The 26,871-nt window shown below is 37.9% G+C and overlaps 1 protein-coding gene across 3 annotated transcripts in view; it reads right to left on the bottom strand.

Annotated features, from left to right (window-relative positions):
• Nucleotides 1–24,029, bottom strand: part of LOC131057396 (plant intracellular Ras-group-related LRR protein 8) — a 248,971-nt gene extending 224,942 nt beyond the window's left edge. Inside the window, exon 1 of one of the 3 annotated variants that reach the window (XM_057991568.2) lies at nucleotides 23,783–24,029. In XM_057991568.2, coding sequence (XP_057847551.1) covers nucleotides 23,783–23,933 — 151 coding nt within the window. In that variant the 5' untranslated portion in view covers nucleotides 23,934–24,029. The remainder of the gene's footprint in view (nucleotides 1–23,782) is intronic. The other 2 variants (XM_057991567.2, XM_057991569.2) reach the window with 2 other exon arrangements.
• Nucleotides 24,030–26,871: the final 2,842 nt, after the last annotated feature.

The raw sequence follows: 26,871 nt of genomic DNA, 5'->3' as shown, positions 1-26,871 counted from the left end.
TCGAGCATGGCTAAACTCACCTTATTCAAAGAAGCCTAAAGGAGAGGGTGTTGCATACATAGTCTTTGACAACCATTTTGCACAAAAAGCTGCAAAGATTGTGAAGGTAACTTCAAAACTTGAATTTTTAATTATTCTTGATTCAAGTCTCTCATTATTAATTTGTAACTTCATTAATTAATCTTTTTGTAATATGTATTTTTCAATTGTAGGTGTCGGAGCCCTTGGTTAAAGTTTTCTGCTTGGTAGATGGGGATCAAACCCCAATGGGGCATATTTATGAGGCCATGGATAGGGCCAAGGAGTATATCGGAAATTACTACAAGGGGGATAGACTCAAATTTGATCCCATTTGGGAAATTATCGATAAGAGGTGGAACAATCAGCTCCACCAACCCATTCATGCAACAAGGTACTTCCTCAACCCTCGTTTTAAGTTCAGGGATTCTTACTCAGATCCTAATGGAGAGGTCATGGAGGGACTCAGAGGATGATACCTGAGGTTGAGGTGAGAGACCTCCTTGTGGCCAAACCCCCAAATTATGAGGAAGCAAGGGGTAAGCTATTCTCTTCATAGCTAACCAGGAGAGGAAGAACCACTCAAACCCCAGGAATAACATTTGCCATTTGGATTTTGGGATCTAAAGTAATTCATAAATTGATAAAATATGTTTTCACTTTTCACTTTGTTTTCTAACTTTTCAATATTTTATTTTGCAGATGCTTGGTGGCAAAGTTGGGGTGGAAATACCCCAAATCTCAAAAAATTTGCCCTCAGAATCTTATGTCAGCCTTGTAGTTCATCCAATTGTGAGTGCAATTGGAGCTTGTTTGAGGCCATCCACACAAAGAAGAGGAGCAAGTTAGCTCAAAAACGCCTCAATGACCTTGTCTTTGTGCAATATAATCTTCGATTGTGCATAAGGAAGGTAGAGGAAGTAGTAGCTAGTCCAATTGATTTGGATGATATAGATCCTTACAATGATTGGACATCACAGGAGCAGCCTCTGTTGTTTATAAAGGATGACGTCAATGATTTGGGATGGCAAGCTATGGAGGGGGGTGGATTTGGTTTCACAATGGATGACATTGAGGAGGATGAGGAGGATGAGGAGTCAATGCCAGTGCCAAGAGAAGCTAGAGGCAGAGCTACATCCAGGATGGAGGACAAGCCACAGCCTAAAATAGACATACCGAGCGAGGAGGCACAGTCACGCCCAGTGCAGACTTCTAGGACTAGACCCTCTAGTCCTACCTCTCCCCTAGTTTTTACTAGAGCTAGGAAGGGGAAGATGTAATTGTAATGTTGTATTTACTTTTAGTTATACAAAAGCTATTTACTATTTTGCTTCCAGCCATCAGCATTCCTCATGAGGATGTGATTTTGTACCCACTTTGCATTTAAATATATCTAGAATCAGCTTGTTTCTGTAAAGGCCCCTGTCCTTTCTGCACTAATTTCTCACTTTGTAGAGCCTGGCATTTTGTCAAACAGTTGGCATGCGTTCATTTGGGACTGATTTTCTGAGTTTACTTGTTCCAGAAATTATAGATTTGAGCATTGTTTCCATTATTGAACAACAAACACAACTTCACAACTAATTGAAATTAAATAGTTGCAAATAACATTCTATTCTGAGTTTGCAAAAAAAATTCTATCCATGTTGTCTCATTTTTCAAGAAAGATACATTATCTCCAGTTTATAATCAGATTGTACAATACCCATGTAATCGCAGTCCTTAAACTGATTTGAAACACAAATTCTGCAGTCTATGACCCAAGACATCATGACTGGCTGTATTGCACAAGTACGTCCAACAAAATTGCAGTCACAGCATGGTATGACCCCATGACCATCTCATTCCACCTCAAGACGATGTAACAAACTGTGTATTTGATCCCTAGCGATAGCTCCAATGTCACAAGCAGGTTCGACTGCTGTAGCCAGCACCAACAACAACGTTGGACAATATATAATGCTGAGTGCACCTTCAGAAACAGCCTACTAACTTTCCCTTGGAACGCCAAACACGAAGCATGGAGAAAGCCCACCCCAAACGATAGTAATGGCCTGTATGGTAAGCAGCAGCAAGTATGCCCAGCAGCAATAGCGCAGTCCAAAGATGGTTCGAACTTAGCAAAATCAGTTCGGCTCAACTCTCTAAATGTGCTCCGTCCTGGTATAGAAATATATCAATAGCTCAAATATATCAAACAGCCCAAACTGGAAACACCTCCAAACTTAAGCTCAATATTCAACATTCACACCCAACGTCCTCTTGTGTCATTCCCAGCTGCACAAAATATTTAGTTTTCCAATATTTCCCAAACCTGGTCTCTCACAGGCGTAGGAAATATCACACTTGAGGGATTATGTCCTCAAATGCCAAAAAGAATTTCCAGAATTTCTCCAGATAATCACCACTTCCAAGATAAACAATTTCCAAGATGTCCCTCTTAGCATTAAAGCTCTTATTTATAACTCTATTTGGGCTCAAATCCCAACACACCATAGATGTGGGACTAAACATGTGTATTATAAAATAACATTAACTCCTTATGTCTCCCATTTAAAGGGGACTTTTAATAATTTCTTTTCCAACATTAGTCCCAACATTAAATAATTACTTAAGTTAAATATTTAAATTCAAATTTAGTAACTTCTAATTTATTTGCCCAAATAATTAATGGCTCATCAAATTTGCAAACCTGATGACAAATAATGATCGCCATAAATACTGACATCATAAAATGCATCAAATAATCCCAGCCACTGAGCCACTGTTGACTTACTATAAATAGTAAGCATCTAGAAACCTTGCCAAAAAACCTCCAATTGGCCTAAAACTGAAAACACCTAGGCCAAATCCCTCACTGATCCTTGTAAAGTCCAGGTTAGCCCTCATGACCAAGGCAAAATGGGCTAACGACACATCATCTAATAACAGGCTAAAATGGGGACATTACAGCTTCTTTTGTGTTCTCATTTATTAACTCATTGGATGCATCTTCTCATTGAATTTTGCAAAAAAAAATGCATTTCTAATTAAATTTAAGCAATTTTTTAAGTTCCGGAGTTTTTTGTCGAGTTTTTGCTGAAAACTGGCCGAGTTTTTCTCGAGGTTTTTTTTCAGGCCTTGGCAGGTTTTTGGTTTTGGAGAGTAGTTCAACTATGGTATGATGTGCCATCCACTATCCTCTAGTGCATCTAGAAATGCAAGGTGCTCCACGACCATGCAATATTTCTTAAGGCTAGATTTTCCACCAGACCCTAGTTTATCTTTACAAATCCAAAAACGCTTAGGAACCATTTCGAAACAATATCAATGTTCTTAACTAGTCTCCACTTCTCATTCTTACTTGTAGGTTGTAGTGCCCCTCAACTTATCTTTTGATTATGCACTGATGGACTTATCTAGACTCTTATATGATGTTTTGATTTATGATTATGAGTCTATCTATATTTCAGATGTTATGGTGATGCTAGAAATTTTATATGGACATATGATATATGATGGCTTATGTCGATGATGACATTTATCCTTGATTATTATTATGATGATGGATTCATATTTGATGATCTCTATATGCACTTGATATCTAGATGGATTATATTACTTATGATGTTTTGATGATGTTGTGGTTAAGCTAACCTACTTTATGATTATGATGTTTGAGTTAATGCTAAGTGATTGCAGTTATCTTCTAGTGTCTTCATAATAGGGACGATTTCATATCACTCATTGCGAGCAAGATATGGCGTTGCGATTCTCTATCACTTGCCTATGTATTTATGATATATTATTGTACATGTCATATCGTGGATTGGTGGTTGCAAGATTGCAGGTACTAGATATCGACTCCACCTGGATTCACAGGTCTAAGTGTGTCTTAATCCCAACGGCAATTGATGGAGATGGCATGAGTTCCCTCTACACACTCTAAGCTTAAGTTGTCAGTCAATTGTCTTGGCGCGAGCTATCGTGCTAGCATGTTGAGTTGTGGTGTTTTTGTGGCATTGTGAGTATTTAGTTGTTTATTTAATTAACGCATGATTAATATAGTTTATTATTATTAATTTAATTTATTATTATACTTTGGTTAATTAAATGTTATTGGGTGATTTATTATTATTTGATTATGCCTTGTGTGGATTTAATAGTTTGTATTTATTTATTTATTCATTTATTTATTTATTTGGTTTAATTATTTATTTGATATTTATTTGTTGTTTAAATTAATTGTGGCTTTTATTAATTAAGAGTTAATATTTTATTAGTGGTTTATATTTTATTTGTGGCTTTTAATTTATTATTAGCCCCTTGGTTTATTTTATTGGGCTTGGTTATTATTTATTCATTGGCTTTTATATTATTATATTATATCTCTTGTTACTGCATGTGGGTAATGAATATAATATAACTTACCTACCCTTTATGATTATTAGCTAAAAGCCTTGGAAAAATAAAATGTCATATCTGGGCAGGGTAGGTAGATTATATTGTATTTTGGAATATTTTGATTGGCTAACTATTGGCTATAGTTTTGAATGAATTCTTATTTATGCAGACGCCTATGCGTTTTGCCGGGTTAGCATTTCTAGAGTTTTCTTCTACATTTTGATTTCTTGGCTGGAGATTTGGAGATTGGATTTGTGCTTGGCTTTGCTTGGATTTTGATTGTGGATTTGCGCTTCATCAGCTTCATTTTGCCATTACTTCTACTATCCAGGTTGGTTGATCTTTGCCTCTGTAATTTTATTTTCTGGAAAGATTGTTTGCACAGTGTTTGCTGGAAAAATTGTTTTCGGGAAGTCTGGGTAAATGTTATTGGAAAATTATTGATAATAGAATGATATGATATAGTTTTATTATATGGTTTTGGCGAAAATATTTATTTGATTAAAGAGCATTGCTTCTGTGTATTGTCGTGTATGATCCGGCATTGTTTTTTGCTTCTATGCATTTTAAGTTTTCCTTGTATGGGATGTTTGAGCGAGGATTGGAATGAATGTATTGAGTTCAAGTTAAATCTATATCCTTTGTGGTTGGAGAGTTCTGCTGTTATTTTTTGTAAATCTTGGTTGAGTTAATTTTGCCAAAGAGTAATATCTGAGAATTTAGATTTGGCTCATATATTGTTTTGTTTGAATCTATTTATTTTCCAGTAGTCTCTAATTGTCTTGGCGTCTCTTTTGATCTTGGTTTTGGCATCGCCCATTGTCTAAGTAATTTTATTTGCCTTGTCGTATTTTCTATTTTTCGTTTCTAAGTATTTTTGGCAAAAGCGCTAAAATAGTGTATGCACTGAGTTTTTTTTGAAAGCGCTATTGTATTATATATATGCACTAACCTGTTGATCAAAGGCCCTGTCGCATTTAGTAAATGCACTAATGCTTAATGTATGCGCTAAACTATTAATGAAAGCGTTGTTTTATGTTATTAATGAGCTATACTGTTACGTATATGCACCATTTGGTTGGGTAAAAGCGTTGTACTAATGGGTGTATGCGCTAATCTGCTCTATTGATATGTTTTGATGGTTTTTGCCTGTCTGGGTTGATTTTCTCAGTTCTGTTTTCGTACCAGAGGCTTGTGATGATGCTTTTTGAGATTTTGCAGTGCTGTCTATGATCAGAATTGATTATTTTATTGTATTATAGCGCTGACAAGTTGAATTGAGCCTTGTCGTGGAGGATGTTATGATTTGCTCCAGCAAGTTGAGATGCCTTGTTGTAGAGGTTATGTTATGATTCGTGCCCAAGTTGAGATGCCTTGCTATAGAGGTTATGCTTATGATTTGCTCTAGCGAGTTGATGAGCCTCGCTATTGAGGGTTTATTTTTATATGTGGTTGATTTGGATGGTTTTATGCTCTATATTTGGCTGCTTTGTTGATTTAGGTGTGCTCGATTAACCACGGGCAATGATTTGCCCTCCCAACCATAGACAATACCCGATTGTCTCCCCCAAGCACTTCTCTTCTAAATTCAGTCTATTGTAGAATTGTGTATGTTCGATGGTTATGAGTGGAGATTCGATCTCCCTTAAATATATTTCAAGTGACCTTTCACCAAGGGTCGGCTATTCTCTGAACAGCACGTTTCAATACATAGAGGTGACGGACTCCCAAGTCGGCTGTAAGAACCTTAAAAGGTCCTCAACTGAGACAACTGACGTTTAACTGAACCTGTTGCGTTTCAAGTGTGTTCTTTGCAAATTTGTAACAGCAAATATAATTTTGACAAACTTAAGCACAAAAAGCAACTATAGGGAAACGCTAGAAATCAATTCTAATTCAGTAATAAACTGATCAAACCCTTATTGCATGTATTCAACCTTTATTTACCCTCAGTACATAAATAGACAATAAAAGATAGGAACTGAAAAATACCAAGAATTTTTGGAAACCCTTATTTCTTCCTTGCTGGTCATACACAGTCCATTATGACAGCATGCTATAACTCACTCCAGACTGACCCAAACAGCTTGCATGGTAGCTCAATGGATGACTCTAGGCTAGGCGCACCTTCTCCTTATTTTTTTATTTTTTCTGGATCCTTCCAACATGCAAATCGCAGCCCCTTAGGTGATTGGCGCTACTCCCCATACAGCCATCAAAAATATCTTCTTTGGGTATCTTTGTTTCCTTGTTTGCTGCAGCAACAAAATACTGATAAATAACGGTACCTCTTTGACTAATAAGCATAAACTTGGTCCCTGAATGAAACCAATTGTAAGAGCAAGATCAACTGATATTTCACAGCCTCTAATGTTGTTGTACAAGAATCCCACGTTTCCCTGTACCGATACCTTTGATCACTGCAGAAGAATCTTCTGCTGAAACCCTTGGCCAAAACTCCTCTCAGAGCTCCAAACAAAAATATCAAAACTTAGCATAATGAAAAGAAGAACTAAAATCTTCTTTAATCTTCTCCATTTAGGGTTGGCGCGATTCCCAAGAAAGGTGCGATTTGGCCTTTAATGATGTTTTAACTTTTATTATTTATTTTTGACTATTGCAGTGACAAAAATAAATCATCTTCCATTTAATATAAAAACTGGCCCCATCTGATGAGAAATAGACCCTCACTTAAGTTATAACTTAAAGTGACTTTTAAAACATTAAAACATTAAAGTTCGCCATTTAATATTTAATTAAAAATAATTAAATATTAATATCTCTCTAAGTATTCATCAGAAATGCCTGCCGTCTAAACTGGAGACTGCCAAACCATAATCTGTCCTTGCCCCACCTTCTGGCTATAAATAGCAGGACTGCTAAAAATAGAAAGTATCTCAAACGGAGTCCTGGAGACCTCAAACGAAGACCAGACCTGGAGTGCTTGCTCTGAAGGTGGTGAATCAAACTCTGGAGGACCCTCTACCCAACCTCATCAGCCTACGAGGGTCAGTGATAGGCTAATCTACTCAGCTGACAGATGTCAACTAGAAGGGGACATCACATCGGCCATTCACATGATAAATATAAACCATAATTACAAAAGCAAATCAGCACATATGTGATTAATACATTAGTGCAAATAAGTGTCCATAACTCGGACCTATAATTGTCTAAGGCCGATAGGCCAATTAGACAATTATATAAGCTATGTCGGCCATAAAAGGATCCGACCATAGCTACAAACATCAACACTCCCTCTTAGCTAGGGAGGAATCCTTCTCAATATATGAGTCACATAGAGACATCTGCCATGGCTACTCCCAATGGGTGGGTTCATCATGGCTATTCCCATAAATGGAAATGCAAATGAACACAACCACCATGGCTACTCCCAGAGGGTGGGTCCATCATGGCAACTCCCATGAATGGAAATGCAAATGAACACAAGTGTCCATCACGGAATCCTCAACGTGATGTTGTCATCTCATCAAGACGTTCACCATGGCTACTCCCAGAGGGTGAATTAACACAAGTGCTAAGTCAAGGAGTCTCTCACATGACATCCACCATGGCTACCCCCAAAGGGTGGATCCACCATGGCTACTCGCAGAGGGTGGAACAAAGGCTTTCACCTCAAACTTCTCTCGTAGAGAAGAATGCATTAACAAGGGCTTGCACCTCAAACTTCTCTTGCAGAGAAAAATGCATTAAGAAGGGCTTGCACCTCAAACTTCTCTCGTAGAGAAGAATGCATTGCACCTCAAACTTCTCTCGCAGAGAAGAATGCATTAACAAATCTTTATGATGACGTGGTTCCCTCTGAATCTAATATCAACCTTCTGACCTCCTCGTCCAAGGTTGGTCGTCAAACTCCCTCTGAATGTTAATTCCTCCTCTTTGAAGAAACTGATCACAATCTGTATAGACTCTTCCTCTTCGACAGATGTCTCAACTCAATCCTTAAGGACAACAGAGGCAGGCCCCTCTATCTCCAATGTGAAGACAATCATCCCTTCAATATTCCAAATTATTAAGGAGCTTAATCGTGATGAACCAGTAGGTTTAGGGGGCCCTCAGACAGAACACAATGTTCTTGACTCAAAAGGCACACTTGTACAACGGTATAATGTGGTGCAGAGAGAGCATTTTGGTTTAAGTCAATGTCTTGTTCTTTCTGGCCTTGTAGTTCGAATTGACCGGTGATACCATTTCATGCTAGGACTAGCACCCATCTTCAACATCAGCGAAATCAATATCATCCTTATCACTGTTCACGGCATCCTGGAAGATCATATCGCTTACATACCAGCGCGATAACCAATATAATCTGATCATGGCATCATTGGAGGTGGTGGCAAAGATTATTACATTCTGATCACATATCATATCAAGTGGACATCTCTACGATAACAAGGCGATGATATTTATGACATCTGCAACACATATATATGCCTCGGCATTCCATTTATACCAGCAGTTTATACTCTTGGGGTGGTATCGTGGCACTACAATCAGACATACATTTCACAACAACATTCTGAGATTGTGATACTATTTGTTGGTGTTGGAAATAAGCCACACCTGGACCGACGATGGACTAGTCCAAGAGGGGCCAGTAGCTTAGTGGTAGAGCACTCCAGCAGTGTATGGAAGGTCCTAGGTTCGAGTCCTAGCTGGTCCATGTCTCAACATGGTATCAGAGCCAGGTCCAGGCTAGGAGCCCCAAGCACACGAGAGGTGTGGCTTAAGGGGGGGTGTTGGTGTTGGAAATAAGCCACACCCAGACCGACGATGGATTGGTCCAAGAGGGGCCAGTAGCTCAATGGTAGAGCACTCCAGCAGCGTATGGAAGGTCCTAGGTTCGAGTCCTAGCTGGTCCATGTCTCAACACTATTCACCTAAGATCACGACATATTGGCAATCACCGATCAGCATCATCAACACTTTGCAATACCCGCAACCCATACTTGCCCGAGCATTCAGTGATACCAGTGGCGATCGAGTCAGTTTGGAACTACATAATCAGAGATACAATGATCACCAGCCAAATCGGATAATTCATATTTGCAATCAGCAAACTCATCACAACTACCTTCGGCGACTTGAAATACGGTGGCTTCATCAATCTTCATACCTGTTGTGACGTATTCACACATTGCCCCATTGCAAATGGGGACCCTTGCTTTTTGCTTTCTAGGGTTTGTTTTCTAGGTCTTTTAGAGTTTTGTCTGTTAGCCTTTGCAGGATGAGTGTTGTCGAGGGGATCGTTGGATTACAGGCTTTGCTTGAGCCAAGATGAGTCCACAGGGCCCCAGAATTAGGGTTTCTTTGAGAGTCTTCCTTAGGGCCTGGTTTTGCTCTTGTTGCTAATTGTGTCTTGCTTTGTGAGTGGGTATCATTCTTGAAGGTCCGAGCTAGGTCAAGTTGGCGAGTGAAGTCTGGAATGTCATCCTGATCTTCAAATGCCCTGAAATTTGGCTGTCTGGAATGTCCTGATCCTGAAATTTGACCAAGTCTGGAAAACTGAAGAATCCTCCAAAAACTAGATTTTGCAATATAACTCCTGGAGGTCCGAAACCACTCTCAAACATCCTGAAAGTATATATGGAATATAACTTAAAGTATAAGCTCTTATACTTAAATGTTATATTCCATAAAATGATCCTGACGGAGAATCCAAAATGTCAAATTTCGCTCCTAACCCTTCCAAAGGGTCCAAAGCGAATTTCGCCCCTGACCCTTCCAAAGGGTCCAGAGCGAAATTCTCCATAAGACATTCTACTTTGACCAAAACCTAGAACTAATGCATTCCTAGGCTTGAATGAAGGAAAAAAACGCTTGTTTGAATGAAGAAATGTGAAAATGAAGTCAGGATCTTGGCCAAGATTAGGAATTTCGCTCCTGACCCTTCCAAAGGGTCCAGAGCGAAAATCTTTATAACTCTTGTTTTCCTCCTTATTTTGGCTAGGTGTTGGCTTGATGGGAGATGAATGGGTATGTTTTTGCCTTGAGAGGGAGTTTGATTGATGTTGAAAAACAAGATTTTGGCCTAAAGGAGAATTTCGCTCCTGACCCTTCCAAAGGGTCCAGAGCGAAATTCATCATAAACTTCATTTGCTACCTTGTTTGACCTTGAAACCTTCTTCCTCAGGTGGAAAATGATCTAAGTTTGCTTCTTGAAGTGGTTTGAAGTTTGAAAAGTGAGTAATCTAGCCTAGAATGAGATTTTCGCTCCTGACCCTTCCAAAGGGTCCAAAGCGAAAATCTTCCCAAAGCACATTTCATCTTAAGTTTGGCTAATCTTTGACTTGCAAGGTACCTTGGAAGGAAGCTAGGACATTCTTATTGCCTTTGAAAGGTTTGAAAGCATTGAAAATGAAGGGTTTTGGACAAAAAATGAAAATTTCGCTCTCGACCCTTCCAAAGGGTCCAGACAAAATTCCTAAAAACTCATATTTTTACATTGAAAAAGGTCAAGTTTTTTATTTGTTATGACGTGGATGGAAGAGAAATAACTTGTCTTTGCCTCTTGAGGTCGTTTTGAAAGGGAGAAATGAAGAATCTAGCCCAAGTTAAGATTTTCGCTCTTGACCCTTCCAAAGGGTCCAAAGCGAAAATCTCTCTAAAACACATTTCTTGCCTTATTTGGCCAAAATTTGATGTCCAAGGCATGATGAGATGAAGTATGAACATGTTGAAATCCTTGGAGATGATTAGAAGATTGTGAAAATGAAGAATTCTAGCCAGGATGGGAAATTTCGCTCCTAACCCTTCCAAAGGGTCCAAGGCGAAATTCCTTATAAACCTACCTTTTGACCTTTCTTGGACATGAAATCTTATTCCTAGGGTGATGAAGGACGAAATCCTACCTTGCAAAGAAGTTTCAAGTTTAGAAAATGATGATTTTGGGTCAAAAATGAAAATTTCGCTCCTGACCCTTCCAAAGGGTCCAGAGCGAATTTTCTCAAAACCTCTTTTGCTATCAAGTTTATTGCTAGGTCAAGTGTGGGATGAGGCAAAATCAAGAAGAGCATGCCCTTAAGAATGACTTTAAGTTGTTAAAGACCATGAATGATGAAGGAATTGAGCCTAGACAAGATTTTCGCTCCTGACCCTTCCAAAGGGTCCAGAGCGAAAATCCTTGAAAACATTGTTTTTTCAAAATTTTGGGCAAGGCCAAGCTAGGACAAGGGTGTGAGAAGGCATTTGGATTGCCTTAGAATGAATTTTGGTTGCCAAGAATGCAAAATTGAAAGCCTAATGAAAATTTCGCTCCTGACCCTTCCAAAGGGTCCAGAGCGAAATTTCTAAAATTCCCCTTTTTCCTTGCAATTCAAGATAAGATTTTGGTTTTTATACCATGGGAAGGAGAAAGACAAGATGTTCTATGCCTTGGAAGTGGATTGAAGTTGGAATGATCAAAAATGAGCTACAAAAGGAGAAAATCGCTCCTGACCCTTCCAAAGGGTCCAAGGCGAAAAACATTAAAGTCACCTTTTCCTTCAAGGTTTGAGTAAAACTAAGCCTATATTGCAGTAAAAGAAGTGATTTGGAATGCCTTGAAAAGATTTGGATCTTCAAAAAATGTGAATTTTGAGCTCAAGAGAGAATTTCGCTCCTGACCCTTCCAAAGGGTCCAGAGCGAAATTCTGGATAGGTCCTGTCCCTGGCTAGTTTCTTGAGCGAATTCTCCTTTTTGGGCCTTGTGAAGATCGAACCAATGTTGCCAAGTTGAGAAGTGGGTTCAATATGGGGGATTCCAGATGAAGTGAAGTGAAGAAAGTGAAATTTAGTGTGAATAGGCAAGCAAAAAGTGAATTTCGCTCCTGACCCTTCCAAAGGGTCCAGGACGAAATCCTTTGAAACTGCTATTTTTCACCTTGTTGGGGCCAGGCGAGGAGCTAATTGTGAGGTAACGTTGAAAGGAGGTCTAAATGAGCCAAGAATGCAAAATTCACTCCTGACCCTTCCAGAGGGTCCAGGGCGAAATTCTTATAGGGTCTGTCCCTGGAAAGAGTCTTGAACTAACTTCATTTTAATATCTTTTTTGTTGATGATTTAAGTTGAAAATGCTATGTTGAAATGAATTTATCATGTGTCCTGAATCATCTTTTGGTTTGTTTTGGCAGATGAAAGAAGACCAGGCTAGGACAAGGACGACCTTCTCCAGCCCAACATCAACAAGGACGACCTTCTCCAGCCCAGCCTCATCAAGGACGACCTCTTCCAGTCCAACATTTGAAGGAAAGACAAGGTGGTATCCCAGTCATCACTCCTCCAGTCGAGTTGGTCCACTTCAACATGTCCAGATTCAATGTACCTGATTCATCAAAGATGGCACTAACTTCGATGTACCTACCTGTTGACGTGTATTTTGTACACAATCATAAACAGAATAAAATACCCAAAGGCATCTTATCCTCTCTTGAATAAAGTCGCTAACTGCTGAAGATTTCGCAAGAAGGATCCGTTAGGATGACTCCAATGTTCTTTTTAGTAGGGTCTCTACGTGTGGATAAGCACCAGTGGTTGTTGTGATTGCTGTGTCATCAAGGGGCCTTACGTTGCCGAAGATTTTGCTAAACTAAACAAGCTTTTCAAAAATGTCAAAACGATAGGGTTGGCAAGAGGTCTAATCTAATCTAACCCTAAGAATGACTTGATGTGGACAAGACTTGGTGAGATTCTACCAGCTTCAATTTTGCCATAAATTAACAACTCAATTGAAATTGATGCGATCTTCTAAGGTAACAAATGATTTTTCAATGCATCAAAGATCAAAGACACTACCACGAAGGTACATATCCAAGATACAACAATGATTGAAGGTTTGAGTGATTCCAATATCTCCAGTCGACCACGCAAGGCGTTCCTACAATCAGCAAGAAGCTAGTGGTTTGGAAAACGAATCCTACCAAAGATCAAGTCCAACACTTTGTCCTTCGAATTAACACACTACTTTGATTGAGAGTGATTCAAGAAAAATGTACAACCATGAAGATAACCAAGAGAATTGCAACAAAACACCATAACTTCAATATTTCATTGATCTCAAAGCCATCATATACAACAATTGTTTGAATTCTTTCTTCAAAACTCAATCTTGCTACAAAAGTAAATTGCTTCTAAACTCTAATCTCTCAATAATTTCTAACTTCTCTCTAACTTCTAGTTTTTTCTTTTTTTTCTAATCTTAAAAATGAAATGAAATGAGGGTATAAATAGCATCCTCAATTACAATGAACGGTCCAGATCAAAAAGTAGATCAATGGCCAAGATTATGACACCTAAACCCTAATTAGGGTTTGTTACAACCATTACATAACATTTAATGCTTGACCAATGATAAAATTGTATTGCTTGGACACATGTCCTCTCTAGAAATTTCCACCAATGGATAGCTAGGGTAGGTACATCGGAGTTTGTGCCACCTTCCATGAATTAGGTACATTGAACCTGGACATTGTTGAGGTGGACCAATCCGACTGGAGGAGTGATGACTAGGATGCCACCTTGTCTGACACTTGTAGCTTGGTAGATATTCAATTTGATGTCGTTGAGAAGCTATCTTTAATTAGCTCTTGTTCTAACTCCTTCGGTCCTTGATTCGCAGGATGATTGATGTACCTCGCCTTGGAAGGCTGGATTGGAAGAGGTTGCCTTGTCCATGCTAGACTGGAGGAGGTTGCCCTTATCTTTGCTTGATCGTCCTTGATGAGACCGTCCTTGATCTGGCTTGATTTTCCTTGAGAAGAGTCTTTCGACTTGTAGATCTTTCGAGCCTGGGAGTCGCCATCTTGATACCTACACAACATTTCAAAATTAGTAATAGATTTTGCAATGTATGAACATAGATTAGATATTAATTTTAGGAAACTTCATGATAAGTCCTTGAGTTATCATTTCCTAAAAAACAATTGAGCTATTGAAATTCAAAATTTCAAAATTCAAAATTTAAGGCAATGACGATCAAAATTCAAAATAAGGAAAGGGATCACATCGCCATACCTTACTTGAGAGTTTAACTCTAAAAAGCAAAATGAAGAAAATTGCCTAGGCAAAAATTAATTTGAAGCTTTCCCACGTGATCTCTCTTCAAATGAACGTCCTCTTTAGTAATTCGCCACCTTTGGAAGGGGTCTTCAATGTCTTGATGATAGCAAATTCGCCTCACCTCCAATCAAAGTTCGTATTCCTCTTTGATGATGTTCGCACCACTTCCAACACAATTCGCACCTCTCCTTTATGAAATTCGCTCCACTTTGAACACAATTCGCACCTCTCCAAATCGCATGTGAAGGATATTTGAATAATGATTTGAAAATGAAATAAACTCCCCCCCTTTATAGGCGCTTACCTCATGCATTACCTTAGGCCGACTTGGTAATTAAAAGATAATTAAAAGCAATTTTAATAAAAAAACCAATGGCCGACTTTGTAAATAATTGAGAGTTAAAACACAAGCGTCCCAATTTGATTTTTATTTAAATTAATAATTAATTAATTAATGCCTTTGCAATTAATTTTTCGATTTTTTAAGGGCAAGAAATAATTAATTAAATGCTCACGCGCAAATTTTAAATGCTAACTTTTAATTGAATTTATCGATTTTTAGCATTTAATAAAATTCAAAAAAATGTTTTAGCGCCAAAATTTGGAGAGGTGGAAAGATACAAACCATATCGCTCTGGTCCCTGGGAGAGGGACAGGAGCGAATTACCATCTTAGCCTTGATTCCTTTACCTTTTACGTTCAAAATCTTCATCTTTACGTTGAAACTGGCATTTCTGACAAGAACCTTGTGCTTGATTGATTTGATTTCGTAGACGAATGCCCTTTGTGACCATTATCGCCCTGGTCCCTTGGTGAGGGACAGGAGCGAACCTTGTGTTTTCTCCTTGATCCCAACTTCTTCGATTACCAATCTTCATCATATGGCAAGCAATGACGTTATCCCTTGGGTTCACGCTTACTTTATTCGTCCTTAACAAGGCATTTTGATGTTTGAATGGTTTTCGCCCTGGTCCCTTGGTGAGGGACAGGAGCGAACTTTATGCTCTAGCCAAAATTCATCATCTTTTAATCTTTGCTTCTTGTTCATTGCCTTCCAAATGATATCTTCGACCCAATATAATCTTGCTTTGACATGATCTTCGAAGGAAAATGAGTGTTTTAATGAAAATCGCCCTGGTCCTTGCCTAAAGGACAGGAGCGATTTAGCTTCTTGGCTCAATTTGATCACCTTTTGACGTTTAACTTCCTCGCATATCATCTTCTTAAGAACACCTTGACCCTGTGCAACCTTGTACGTCCTTGACTTAGCGTGATTTTTGAAAGAACTGGCCAATATGGTGAATATCGCCCTGGCCCTTGCCTGAAGGACAGGAGCGAACTTTAGTATTCTGGGGTCATCTTTGTTTCCATCGACTTGCAATCACCTTCACAACGTAGAATGAGGTCCTTTGATCCTTATTGAGCACTCGAAACGTGATCAACATCCAAAACTTAAGCCTCCATAGAAATTTCGCTCTGGTCCTTGACTGAGGGATAGGAGCGAACTAGGGCATTTAGTGCAAAATCTTCATCATATTGACTTGCAATTGTCTTCAAGGCGCAAAATGATGTTCCTTACTTCCTTTCAAACACTTGAAATGTGAATGGCAACCCAAATTTGGCCTCATTTAAACATTTTCGCTCTGGTCCCTTGGAGAGGGACAGGAGCGAATTTGGGTATTTGAGTGTAAATCCTTCATCCTTGGTGGTCCTTGCAACTTCGTTCTTCGTCGAGACATCTCAAAACGTCCTTGCCACCCTGTATCCTGACTTGGAGTGATTTAAACTTGAGTGGAAGGCAAGATAACTAACATTTCACCCTGGTCCCTGGCTGAGGGACAGGAGCGAATTTTCACTTGTAGGCTCCATCACACTTCGCTAACTTCCAAAATTATCTTCAATGGTCTTGTAGTACCCCCTTTCATTCATCTTTGCCTTGGAGTTTGTTCAAACTTGGCGAGAAATTGACCTAAGGCAAAAATCGCTCTGGTCCCTGACTGAGGGACAGGAGCGCCTAGGCCAATTTGAGTCTCCTATTGATGTCTTGTAATCTTCAATTTGTCTTCAACGGGTTCATTTCATCCTCCTTTCTTGCTTCAAAATTAATGTTCACTTGATCTTTGCTCAAATTTTGCCTTATGAGGAATTTCGCTCTGGTCCCTGGGAGAGGGACGGGAGCTACCACTGATTTTCGCCCTGGTCCCTGGCTGAGGGACAGGAACGATTTAGCTTCAAAGTCATGTTTTCCTCATGTTTGTGCTTTCAACTTATATTCAACTGATGAAACATATCTCCTTGGTTCTCCTCAAATCGCCAAATTGTTTAAATCCTGCAAGGACAAGGCAATGTTTGATTTTGAGCTCCGGTCCTTCACTGAGGGACAGGAGCGATTTTTACTCCTGGCACATTTTTGTCTTTGCGAAATTCTTCAAATTATATTCAATGGAAAGATCATGCCTCCCTTTACCACTTCTACTCTGAAATTCGTTTGGATCCTGCAAGGACAGTAAGATTTTGAGAAACGAGCTCCGGTCCTTCACTGAGGGACAGGAGCGATTTTGCTCCTACAGGCCAAAATATCAAGATTTTGGGAGTTTAATCACTTCACAAGGCAAAAACAAGTCATTTCTAATGCCCGGGATCAATTATCAAAATTTTCAAAATTTGGTCAAAACTACTTAATTGGACGAAAATCAAACACTCATCATCAACACTTAGACAAATTTTCAGAGTGGCACTCAAAATCCCAATTGAAACTAGACCAACTTACTTAGCAACTGGCGAATTGACTTTATTTCCAAAATTGCATCCCTTGGGAGGAAGCTCTCAAATTCAAAATTGGACTGGACTCTGGCTTGAAAACACAGTAACAGAAACCCTAAGGCTTGACCCTGGTCCAGACAACTAACAAACTAAACCAAAACCCTAAAAAGCAAAGCGAAAGGCGAGCAAAAACGAGCAAAAAAAAGAGGGGGTCCCCATTTAAATGGGGCAATGTGTGAAATGGTCACAACACTACCCCGGCTATCCATTGGTCGAATATTCCAGAGAAGACATGTGTCCAAATAATGCAATTATTTCATTGGTCAGAATTAAGTTTGTTGTAACAAACCCTAATTAGGGTTTCATTGTGAAATCTTGGCCATTGATCGTGAATTGATCCAAGCCGTTCATTGTATTTGAGGATGCTATATATGCCCTCACTCATTTCATTTTAAAGGGTTAGTTAGAAGTTAGAGAGAAAAAAGAGTTTAGAAGTTTAGAAAGTTAGAAAGTGGGAGAGAAATTAGTCATTGTTTGTGGCAAGATTGAGTAGTGAAGAAAGGATTTTGAACAATTGTTGTCCATTTGGCTATGAGATCAATAAAATATTGAAGTTATGGTGTTTTATTGCAATACTTGTGGCTATCGTTATGATTGTTTATCTTCTTGAATCACTCTCAGTTGAAATAGCATTTAAATTTTATGTTTGAAGGACGAAGTGTTGTGCTTGATCGTTAATAAGATTCACATTCCAAACCACTAGCTTCTTACTGATTGTGAGGACGCCTTGTGTGGTCAACTGGAAACATTGAGATTGATTAAGAATTCAATCATTATTGGAAGTATTGATATGTATCTCTATGATAGTAACTATATCCTTGATGATTTGAAAGTTATTGAATCCCCTTACAAGATCGCATCAATTCTAGTAGAGTTGTAATCTCTTGGCGATACTGAAATTGGTAGAATCTTATCAAGTCTAGCCTTCATTGAGTCATTCTTAGGATTAGTTTAAGTATCTCTTCCTTGAAACCCTTATCTTTTGACATTTTTTGAAAAATCTGTTAGTGTTAGGAAAATCCTGTTCCTTCATTTGGAAAGAGAGTAACACAGACAAGCTTTCTCTGAAAGTACGTAAGGCCCCTTGAAGAAACAGCATACACAATGACCACTGGTGCTTATCCACACGTAGAGATCCTACAAAAAAGAACCTTGAAGTCATCCCGATTGATCCTTTTCGCGGCATCTTCAGCATTCAGAGACTTTAATCAAGAGAGGATAAGGTACTTTTAGGTATTTTATTCTGTGTTTGGTCGTGTACAAAAAACAAATCAACAATACCCAGCGATCAAACGGTACATCTCCACATCATCGTGAACAGGCGATATTACTAGCAAATATACGAAGGATCTCAAGTGATATTCATCTCTGTGACACATCATACCAGTGCCGCGAAATCACATATCGATAAACAGTTCGGGTGACAATATAGACATTGGTCACGCCATTGCAAAACATTCATCAATAAGGAATCGATCCAGTATTTTCCAGAAGACCATACAACACCATCGAGTCGATAATCATTCCAAATCAATTCATCAGCATATACATCGCCAGCATTCAGACTCTTATTGGCCTTAATCAGAGACACGACTCAATACTCAGGAGAACGATATACAGTGAATAGTTTGTTCGACGGCATCCTCCTTGTTTAGATTCACGGACTTTGCAATCATCGACATTCAAACATTGAGTGAACATATATATTCAGACACAGATTCTATTTGAGACATAACCATATCTTCGAATCAGACACACAGAGTTCATATCCTTTTGTGATTGTGTAACGGCAAGTTCACATAATTATCGATTTGCATTTGTATATCATGGTGTCTATGCTTCCCAACGCAGATACTTATCGTGAGAAGACTCATCGTCATTTATATCATTGTCTCTAATCTACACATTGCTATGATAATTGATTTATGAAAGAAAAGGCACAAGGTCGAATACGCTCTAATACCATGTTGATTTAGGTGTGCTCGATTAACCACGGACAATGATTTACCCTCCCAACCATAGACAATACCCGATTGTCTCCCCCGAGCACTTCTCTTCTAAATTCAGCCTACTGTAGAATTGTGTATGTTCGATGGTTATGAGTGGAGATTCGATCTCACTTAAATATATTGCAAGTGACCTTTCACCAAGGGTCGGCTATTCTCTGAACAGCACGTTTCAATACATAGAGGTGAAGGACTCCCAAGTTGGCCATTCACATAATAATATATACCATAATTACAAAAGCAAATTGGCACATATGTGATTAATACATTAGTGCAAATAAGTGTCCATAACTCGGACCTATAATTGTCTAAGGCCAATAGGCCAATTAGACAATTATATAAGCTATGACGGCCATAGAAGGATCTGACCATAGCTACAAACATCAACATGCTTGATGTATGAGATCTTATTGAGGCTCTTGTTGTATATATTGACATTGTTGGCATTTTGGCAATTTGGGTTGCATTGCTGATTGTTCATGTAATATGGATTCTTCATTGATGTTGCATATGAGCCTCCTTGTTATTATTGTTGATTTGAGGTCTTGGAACATGGTTAGGGGGGAATGGGCTTTCATGTGATGACCGGGGTCGTGAGAGATAGGCTGCTAGGAGGTTCCTAGTAAGGATGCTTAGAGCCTAGACCACCAAGGTACATTGGAAGTTTTCTTGGATTTAAATAAGTGATAACATTAATAATTAAATAGATGGGTTGGGTAATTAGGATTCATCTAATCAAGATAATAATGGATGTGAACCCCAAGACTTAGTCCTAGGGAGGATGTTTTAGGATAAGCTTGGGAAGGCCATTGTGATGGCAAGTCAATCTCCCTTTTTCTCTCATAGGTTGAAATGGCTCCACATGTCTATCAGGATGATGCCCTTCTTTGTGAGGATAGCATGCAAAGTCATGTCTATCAAGGTGGTTCCCTTCTTTGTGAGGATAGCATGTGATGACACTCCACTCCTACATGTGTCCTTGGTCCTTGGTTATTGATCATTACCTTGATTGATCAGTACGTCTCTGGGAGTTTCTATCTTTTATGATTAGCCATATGTTGTGTCGGCTTATGCTTGAGTTGTCTCTTGTTGTGACATTGGTATTGTTGAGTCTCTTTGGTTGTTAGGTGTCAGCCTAGGTCTAGAGTGTGTGTGGGACCTTGTGTCATCTCCTAGCATGAGGGGTGGTTCCTTTGGTTCCACATGGTCGGGTGGTTTGATGCCTTCTTCCATTGGGATGTTCTTCATTGGATGCTTCATGCGTGGATGTGGATTCTTGTGCTTTCAGCTTATGGATAGATATTGTAGCAGATGGATGTAATTGATTAAAGGACATGTGTTATTGTGGATATCATGATGAGCAATGTGTTTGTAATATGCTCTTGAGAGCTATGCCCTTGATGTAATTGGATAATGGATATATATTTGTAGATGATGCTTTAGGATATATTTTATGACATTTGTAGGAGATCATATGATGTATCATAATGTATCTTGATTTTGCTTCATTAATGGAAATAAAAGTATTGGAATAATTGTAGTGTACTTGGTATTGTGTGGATGTTAAGATAATTAAGAAAGGACAAGTAATGTGATTAATTTCATTTGAAATGGATTAATGATGTTAGAAGGAATGAATTAATGGAAGTAGGAACCTTTGGATTTGGTGTTCTTAAAATGAATCTAATAGGAAATTGGTTAGAGTTGCTTTATTGATGTATACATTCATGATAGGAAGATTAGAAGTAACATTACATGAGATGCATAGAAAGAGCAAATGATAAAGATTAGAATGCATTGAATTGTGATAGTGATTATGATGTTATTGCTTATGTTGTTAGTTTAAGTAATGACGTTAAGATACCCTAGGGAAGATAAATGTGATATTGTGTTTATTTCCGCTTGTGTTGATAATACATGTGAATATGTTTGATTGTTCATATAGTTATGTGCATATTATGTTAATGAATGTTTAATGCATTTGAGTGGTTGGTTATGTGAGTAGCTTTAAATGATGTTTTTAAAAATTAAAAAATCTCCATTAGTATGTTATTTTGCTTTATTTCTCTAGGGTATTTTGGCGGGCATTACATAGGTGCTAAAATGCAATTGCAAACCCACTTTACTAACACATTCTCGGTAAGCTCTTTCTACATTGGTATCGCGAAACTAGTGATACAAATAGGAACATTATGCACATTGGCACGAGCCTTTCCTACAAGCTTGTAATCTATTGTTAACCATCTTTCCATTAATACCGGATCTACCTCCAATGAACTTTCCCTATTCAAGATTCCTTCATCAATCAGCTCAAATTTATCCTAGATATTGGTAGTAATTCTATACACATCCTCCAAATCCATGTCCTGAATGTGGACTGATTCCGCATATGCAAAACCTTTGTTGAATCCAAGGAAATTATAATGTGCTTCTCCAAATATTCAAAACTTAGTGAGCTATTTTGAAGAGGGTAATCCTCCAGACTCCCTGCTCCTCCATTTCCTCTCCCACATGAGCAGGAGTAATCCACCGTCCAATCAATGAAAGCAATGCATATGCCTTCCATTTGTGAGTCACACACAATAGTAGTGAGTCACATTTGGCAAGAAAAGATTCTTATTTAGCCATTTGAGGGGGCAGGGTTACAGTGGTTATTAAAATAATATTTGTTATTGTTATAATTAAGCTGTATCTTTAGTTATAATTGTGTAACAGCCATTTTGTACATGCTCTTTTATAACTGCAGTCTTTGTAACTATTGTCTATTTTAGACCCTTTTGAAACTGCCGTCTACTTCTAAACTATGTTAATATAGCATAAGGTAGTTCTCTCAAACTAAGAAGGCACGCCAATTTCTCTCAATCTCATTTCTTCAGTTTTACCAACATAAACAGCAATAATCGAAGCTGCCTGCTCAGCTCAGAACTCTGTGAATCTAACAGAAACTTGTAGAGTCTTAATACTATGAGCAAAAAAGAATTAATTATGCAAGGCATGTCCTCTTTGTTCACTATACAAACGAAGCTTCTGCTATCTCCATTCTCTTTCTGTCATGTACAGTAGCATAGTCATCGTCAAAATCATTCAAAGCCTATGTGTCAGTACTTATGACGATGCAATAGGTTTATTAACCTGTTATAATTAGGCACTTCCTGAGAAAAAAAATCCATATTCTATACTTCAGTTATGAAAATGATTAAGTATCAATTTATTAATGGCATTTTAACTGACCACCGTAGCAAAGGACTGCCAATGCTACTCTGACCTCAAACGGGGCTACTGTAGCAATGGACAGCTAAATGCCCTCTTGTCATATACATGGATGTGAGAATATTGAACTTTTATGGTTTTAGATTTCCAGGGCACAATCGGGTCTCCCAATCAGGTGCAATCCAATCCCCTAAATTTGTGCAATAGATGCATCAGCTAGAGAAATTCAGATTCTTCATGGCTGAATCTGCAGATTCAATGTGAACATCCTAGCAAGCAAAAGGCAGCAGTTCAACCCTAGGCCTCACCAGCTTAAAATTAAAAAAATAAAATCAGCAAATGAGCAACTAACTGAAATAGTTCTGATAACCTGTTGATACTTGAATGGACCGAATGGCACTTCATCTTTGAGTGTGCAACTTATGAGGATATCCGTACATGATATGAGGACAATTTGAAAGTGAGCAGTCTATTGATCAAGATCTACAACAGAAGAACTGATAATGAAAGAAATTAAAAATAGTTAACGATAATGCTCTTAGTCCCATAGACTGATGGTCTCGTCTACATTATTAAAACTCATTCATTCATTCAATTACAAGCAACTGAATTACCAGTGGCATTGTCCAAGACAGAGCATTAGGTTAAATAGGTATGACTTTGCGTTAGATTTAATTTGTGATTTTTCTTTGTTTCCCTCTCAGCAGCAGTGGCCCAATATAACAGCTGTAAAAGGAAAAGATGAAGACTTATTTTTCAAACTGGGAGAAGCCAGACGCCAATTTAACATACGAGACTTTTTATTGGCATCCACAAAAAGAGATTTCTCTGTATTTAACATATATATTGTTTAAGTTTTATACCTACTTGCTTTGACCTCATGAAGAAGTTCCGGAATAAATCTACTCTTGCCCCAAACTAATAGAAAGCATTTTCGACATAAGGATCGAGATGCAATAACTAAATCAATTCTAAATTTGGCGTAGCCATCAGCATAAGCCCTGTATGCAGAGCGGTACGCAGCATGTCGCCTGTCTGAAACTAAAATATTTCTAATTTTTAAGCCTAGAAAAAGCCACCTATTTTTAATTTTCCTTAGGAAGGGAGAAAATACCTAGGACGAATGCACATTTGAGTTTTACCTTCTCATGAGAAGTTCATCGTGATTGCAATCGAATATATTGCGCTTAAATATTTGCGCTTTAAAGTACTCACAGACTATTTCTTAACATAGGTGGAAATTGCTGCGAATTTAAATTTGGCGAATACAGAAAGCGAATTAAAACCTTTGAAAATGAGCTTCTGTCCTCGTGGAAGGACGTTGGTCAGAGATTGAAGGTGAGCTTTCAGATCTTTCACGCTTGCTGTCGCGGGGAGCGCTGCCTGCAAAGAATCACTTCCGAACTTGATATGGAGAGTTATGGAGGGTTCGTCCATGGTAGCAGCCGAGCCAGCTGTTTCAGTCTGAAAACGATTTCCTTCCAACGGGAAAAAAACTCTAAATCTATTAGTTTAGACACATGTCTTAATCCGAGTGTGCTTCAAACATGGATTTCTAAGTTTCGATTAATCACCCTATTAAATTAGCTATAAAGAGAAATTTAATATGTTTGGATTTATTATTAGGAAGAATTTATGAGAATATAGAGGAAATATTAGGCAAGAACAAATGACACCAATTTTAATTGGAAAAAAAAATAAATAAATAGTTAAAAAAATAATAAATATTTTATTACTAATATTTTATTTTATGTTTATTGTTAATTCAGGGGTTATTCCAGTGATTTTGTCTAACGTTCAATTTGTTTTGTCTTGTCTTGATTTTACTTATTATCAAGTTGAGGCCAAAAAGGGGCGAGCTGGGGCAAGACTAATCCCTTAGGGATGCACGCAATCACCCACAAACCACGTGCATCAGGCAAATCTGAGCATCGTACTTGAACCCAAGGCCAATGGGGAGCAAACCCATGGTCTAATCCAACTTCATTAATATTTTACTATTATTTTCAATATTAGTATGTTAAAGTTATATCATCAATTATTAATTATTAATGAGAATTATTTTATGCAAGTTACATATTTCTTCACTTTTTATTATGTTATTGTACCTTATTAAAATCGTGTATACCTTACTTTATCCCCTTGAATGAACATAAAAGGAGTCGCAAATAGCCAATCCCTTTATTGTTTTTCATTCACTCACAAGCAAGGGAGAGGAAAAGTCACCTAGAATGGTCTAATTGTTGTTTGCCCTTTCAAATTATCTTGTGCACCAAAATTTGGCATCCCACTGGCAAGGACTTGGATCATCAACTCCAAAAATAATGATGATGTTCTAAACCATCACCAAAAGGCCAACAAAACCCACTTCCAACAACACACTCACTACATAACTTTTATAGTGCTTAGTATGTTCCTTTAACCATTTGGCCATTTGTGCCATTGTTAAAAGTGGGCCAAAAAAATATTATTCCAAAAAACTAAATGTGCCCAACAACTTACACGAGATTATGAATAACTTCACAAATGACCCTATGCCATTTGGGCTAGAAAATGAGCATTGTACACAGCACTATTCTAAGCAAATCATAGCACTATTGCAAGTGAACTTCCATGCGTATCTAATGCCCTACCTTATGACCTTCTAAATCTAACCAACTCTGCCAAGTTTTCAAATCACACCCCTAACCAAGGGGGTTTTGTCCCCAAAACTTTCAAGACACAATCAAATGTTGGAACTTCTTTCCCAAGCCTTCTCAAGACATACATTTGGCCTTATTTTGCAATTTTTATCTCTCTTGCCTCACATTTTTGTCAAGAATGCATATTCTTTTGACTCCTCCATCACTTCAAGTGTAAAATCATATAAAGAAGGTAAGACAACATTTTATTGTTCCCTATCTAGGATGTCAAAGGCTCAAACAATCATAACCTATCAACATTGATCATAGACAATATTTTCATATATATTATAGTAAATCCAAGTGAAAAGCATTCTACTCCACCTACTCTATGATTTGAAATAGACCATATCTTAAGAGTAATTTTTAATACAAGGCCTTAATGTCTCCCATCACTAAAGTTACAAACCCAAAACATGTCACCAATAGTGAACTTGTGCTCTATTATGAACTAAGCATATTGTTTTCTCTTATACTTGAGTTGAGACTCCTTTAGTCTCTCTTGTAATTAAAGATGTATCTATATTATTTTTCCATGAATTTATGACCTTATTTAACCTCTCAATCTACATTTTCTAGCTCGCTACTGGATTGTCCCAATTAAAAATCAAGTAGGGTAGGTAGCATAAAACCAAAACATGCCTCAAAAGGTGAAAGATTTGTTGAAAAATGGATGGCTCTGTCAAATAATTATAGTATGTATACTAAATACTTGTCCCAACCATGGGATAACTTTTCTTATATCCCCATTAACAACTACATGAATGTTCAATTTCAACCTTTGTTTGCCCATTCATTTGAGGATGGAAAGTGGTAAAGAATTTGAGATTTATGTCTATTCTCTCCCACAACATGAACCCAAAAATTCTCAAGAAGCTAGCATCTCTATGGATATGATATATTTTAGACTTTCAAAAATTATCTAGACATGTTTCAAGGAAAAATTTACTATGTCACACCATTTCGATGTCTTTTTATAAACTATCATCACATACATTTTGTTAAAATAGTCCACAACCACAAAAATTAAATCATTGCAATGCTTGTCCCTTGGAAAGCTTAAAAAAAAAATTCATGGAGACACTATCCCAAGATTTTATATGCATTAGTAATGGCTTGTACAACCCAAAATTCCTATTACAACTTATTCACGTTACACGATCGACAACTACAAATGAACTTTACAATATCAAGTTGAAGACATGGCTAATAAACATACTAATGGATATTACTTACTGTTTTATTCATATGAAAATGTCCATTTATGCATAATGTGTGTGCCTCCCTCATAAGAAAAACTCTTCACTCATTTGACACACAAATTTTGCCTACCTTAAAGGGAATAGGCATGGTGAGGCCAAACCTCACACACTTTTGAAGTCTAAAGTACCTCATTGGAATTTGTATCATCTTCATAAACTTACATGCACTTCCTAAGAAAAATGCTTCAAGAAAGGCAAGCTACTTACTATAGATAGAAGAGATACTCTAGACGGCATGTATGTCACCGTGTTTGCCATACCACACATATTTGACCACAAGATGGAACTTATTAACTATACCCTCAAATTAAAAAATTCAATTCTTTCATGCATCGTTCATGCTCTAGGTATGCCTTTATTTATTACTAAGGTATGTGAATGAAAATGGGGGACCAAAAGAAGGTCAAAGTGGACATTTTTTAAATCAATAAA

This window comes from Cryptomeria japonica, chromosome 7 (genome assembly GCF_030272615.1).
Source record: "Cryptomeria japonica chromosome 7, Sugi_1.0, whole genome shotgun sequence".
Classification (NCBI taxonomy): domain Eukaryota; kingdom Viridiplantae; phylum Streptophyta; class Pinopsida; order Cupressales; family Cupressaceae; genus Cryptomeria; species Cryptomeria japonica.
Note: the sequence above shows the minus strand (reverse complement) of the source record. Positions and strands in the feature narration are given on the sequence as shown.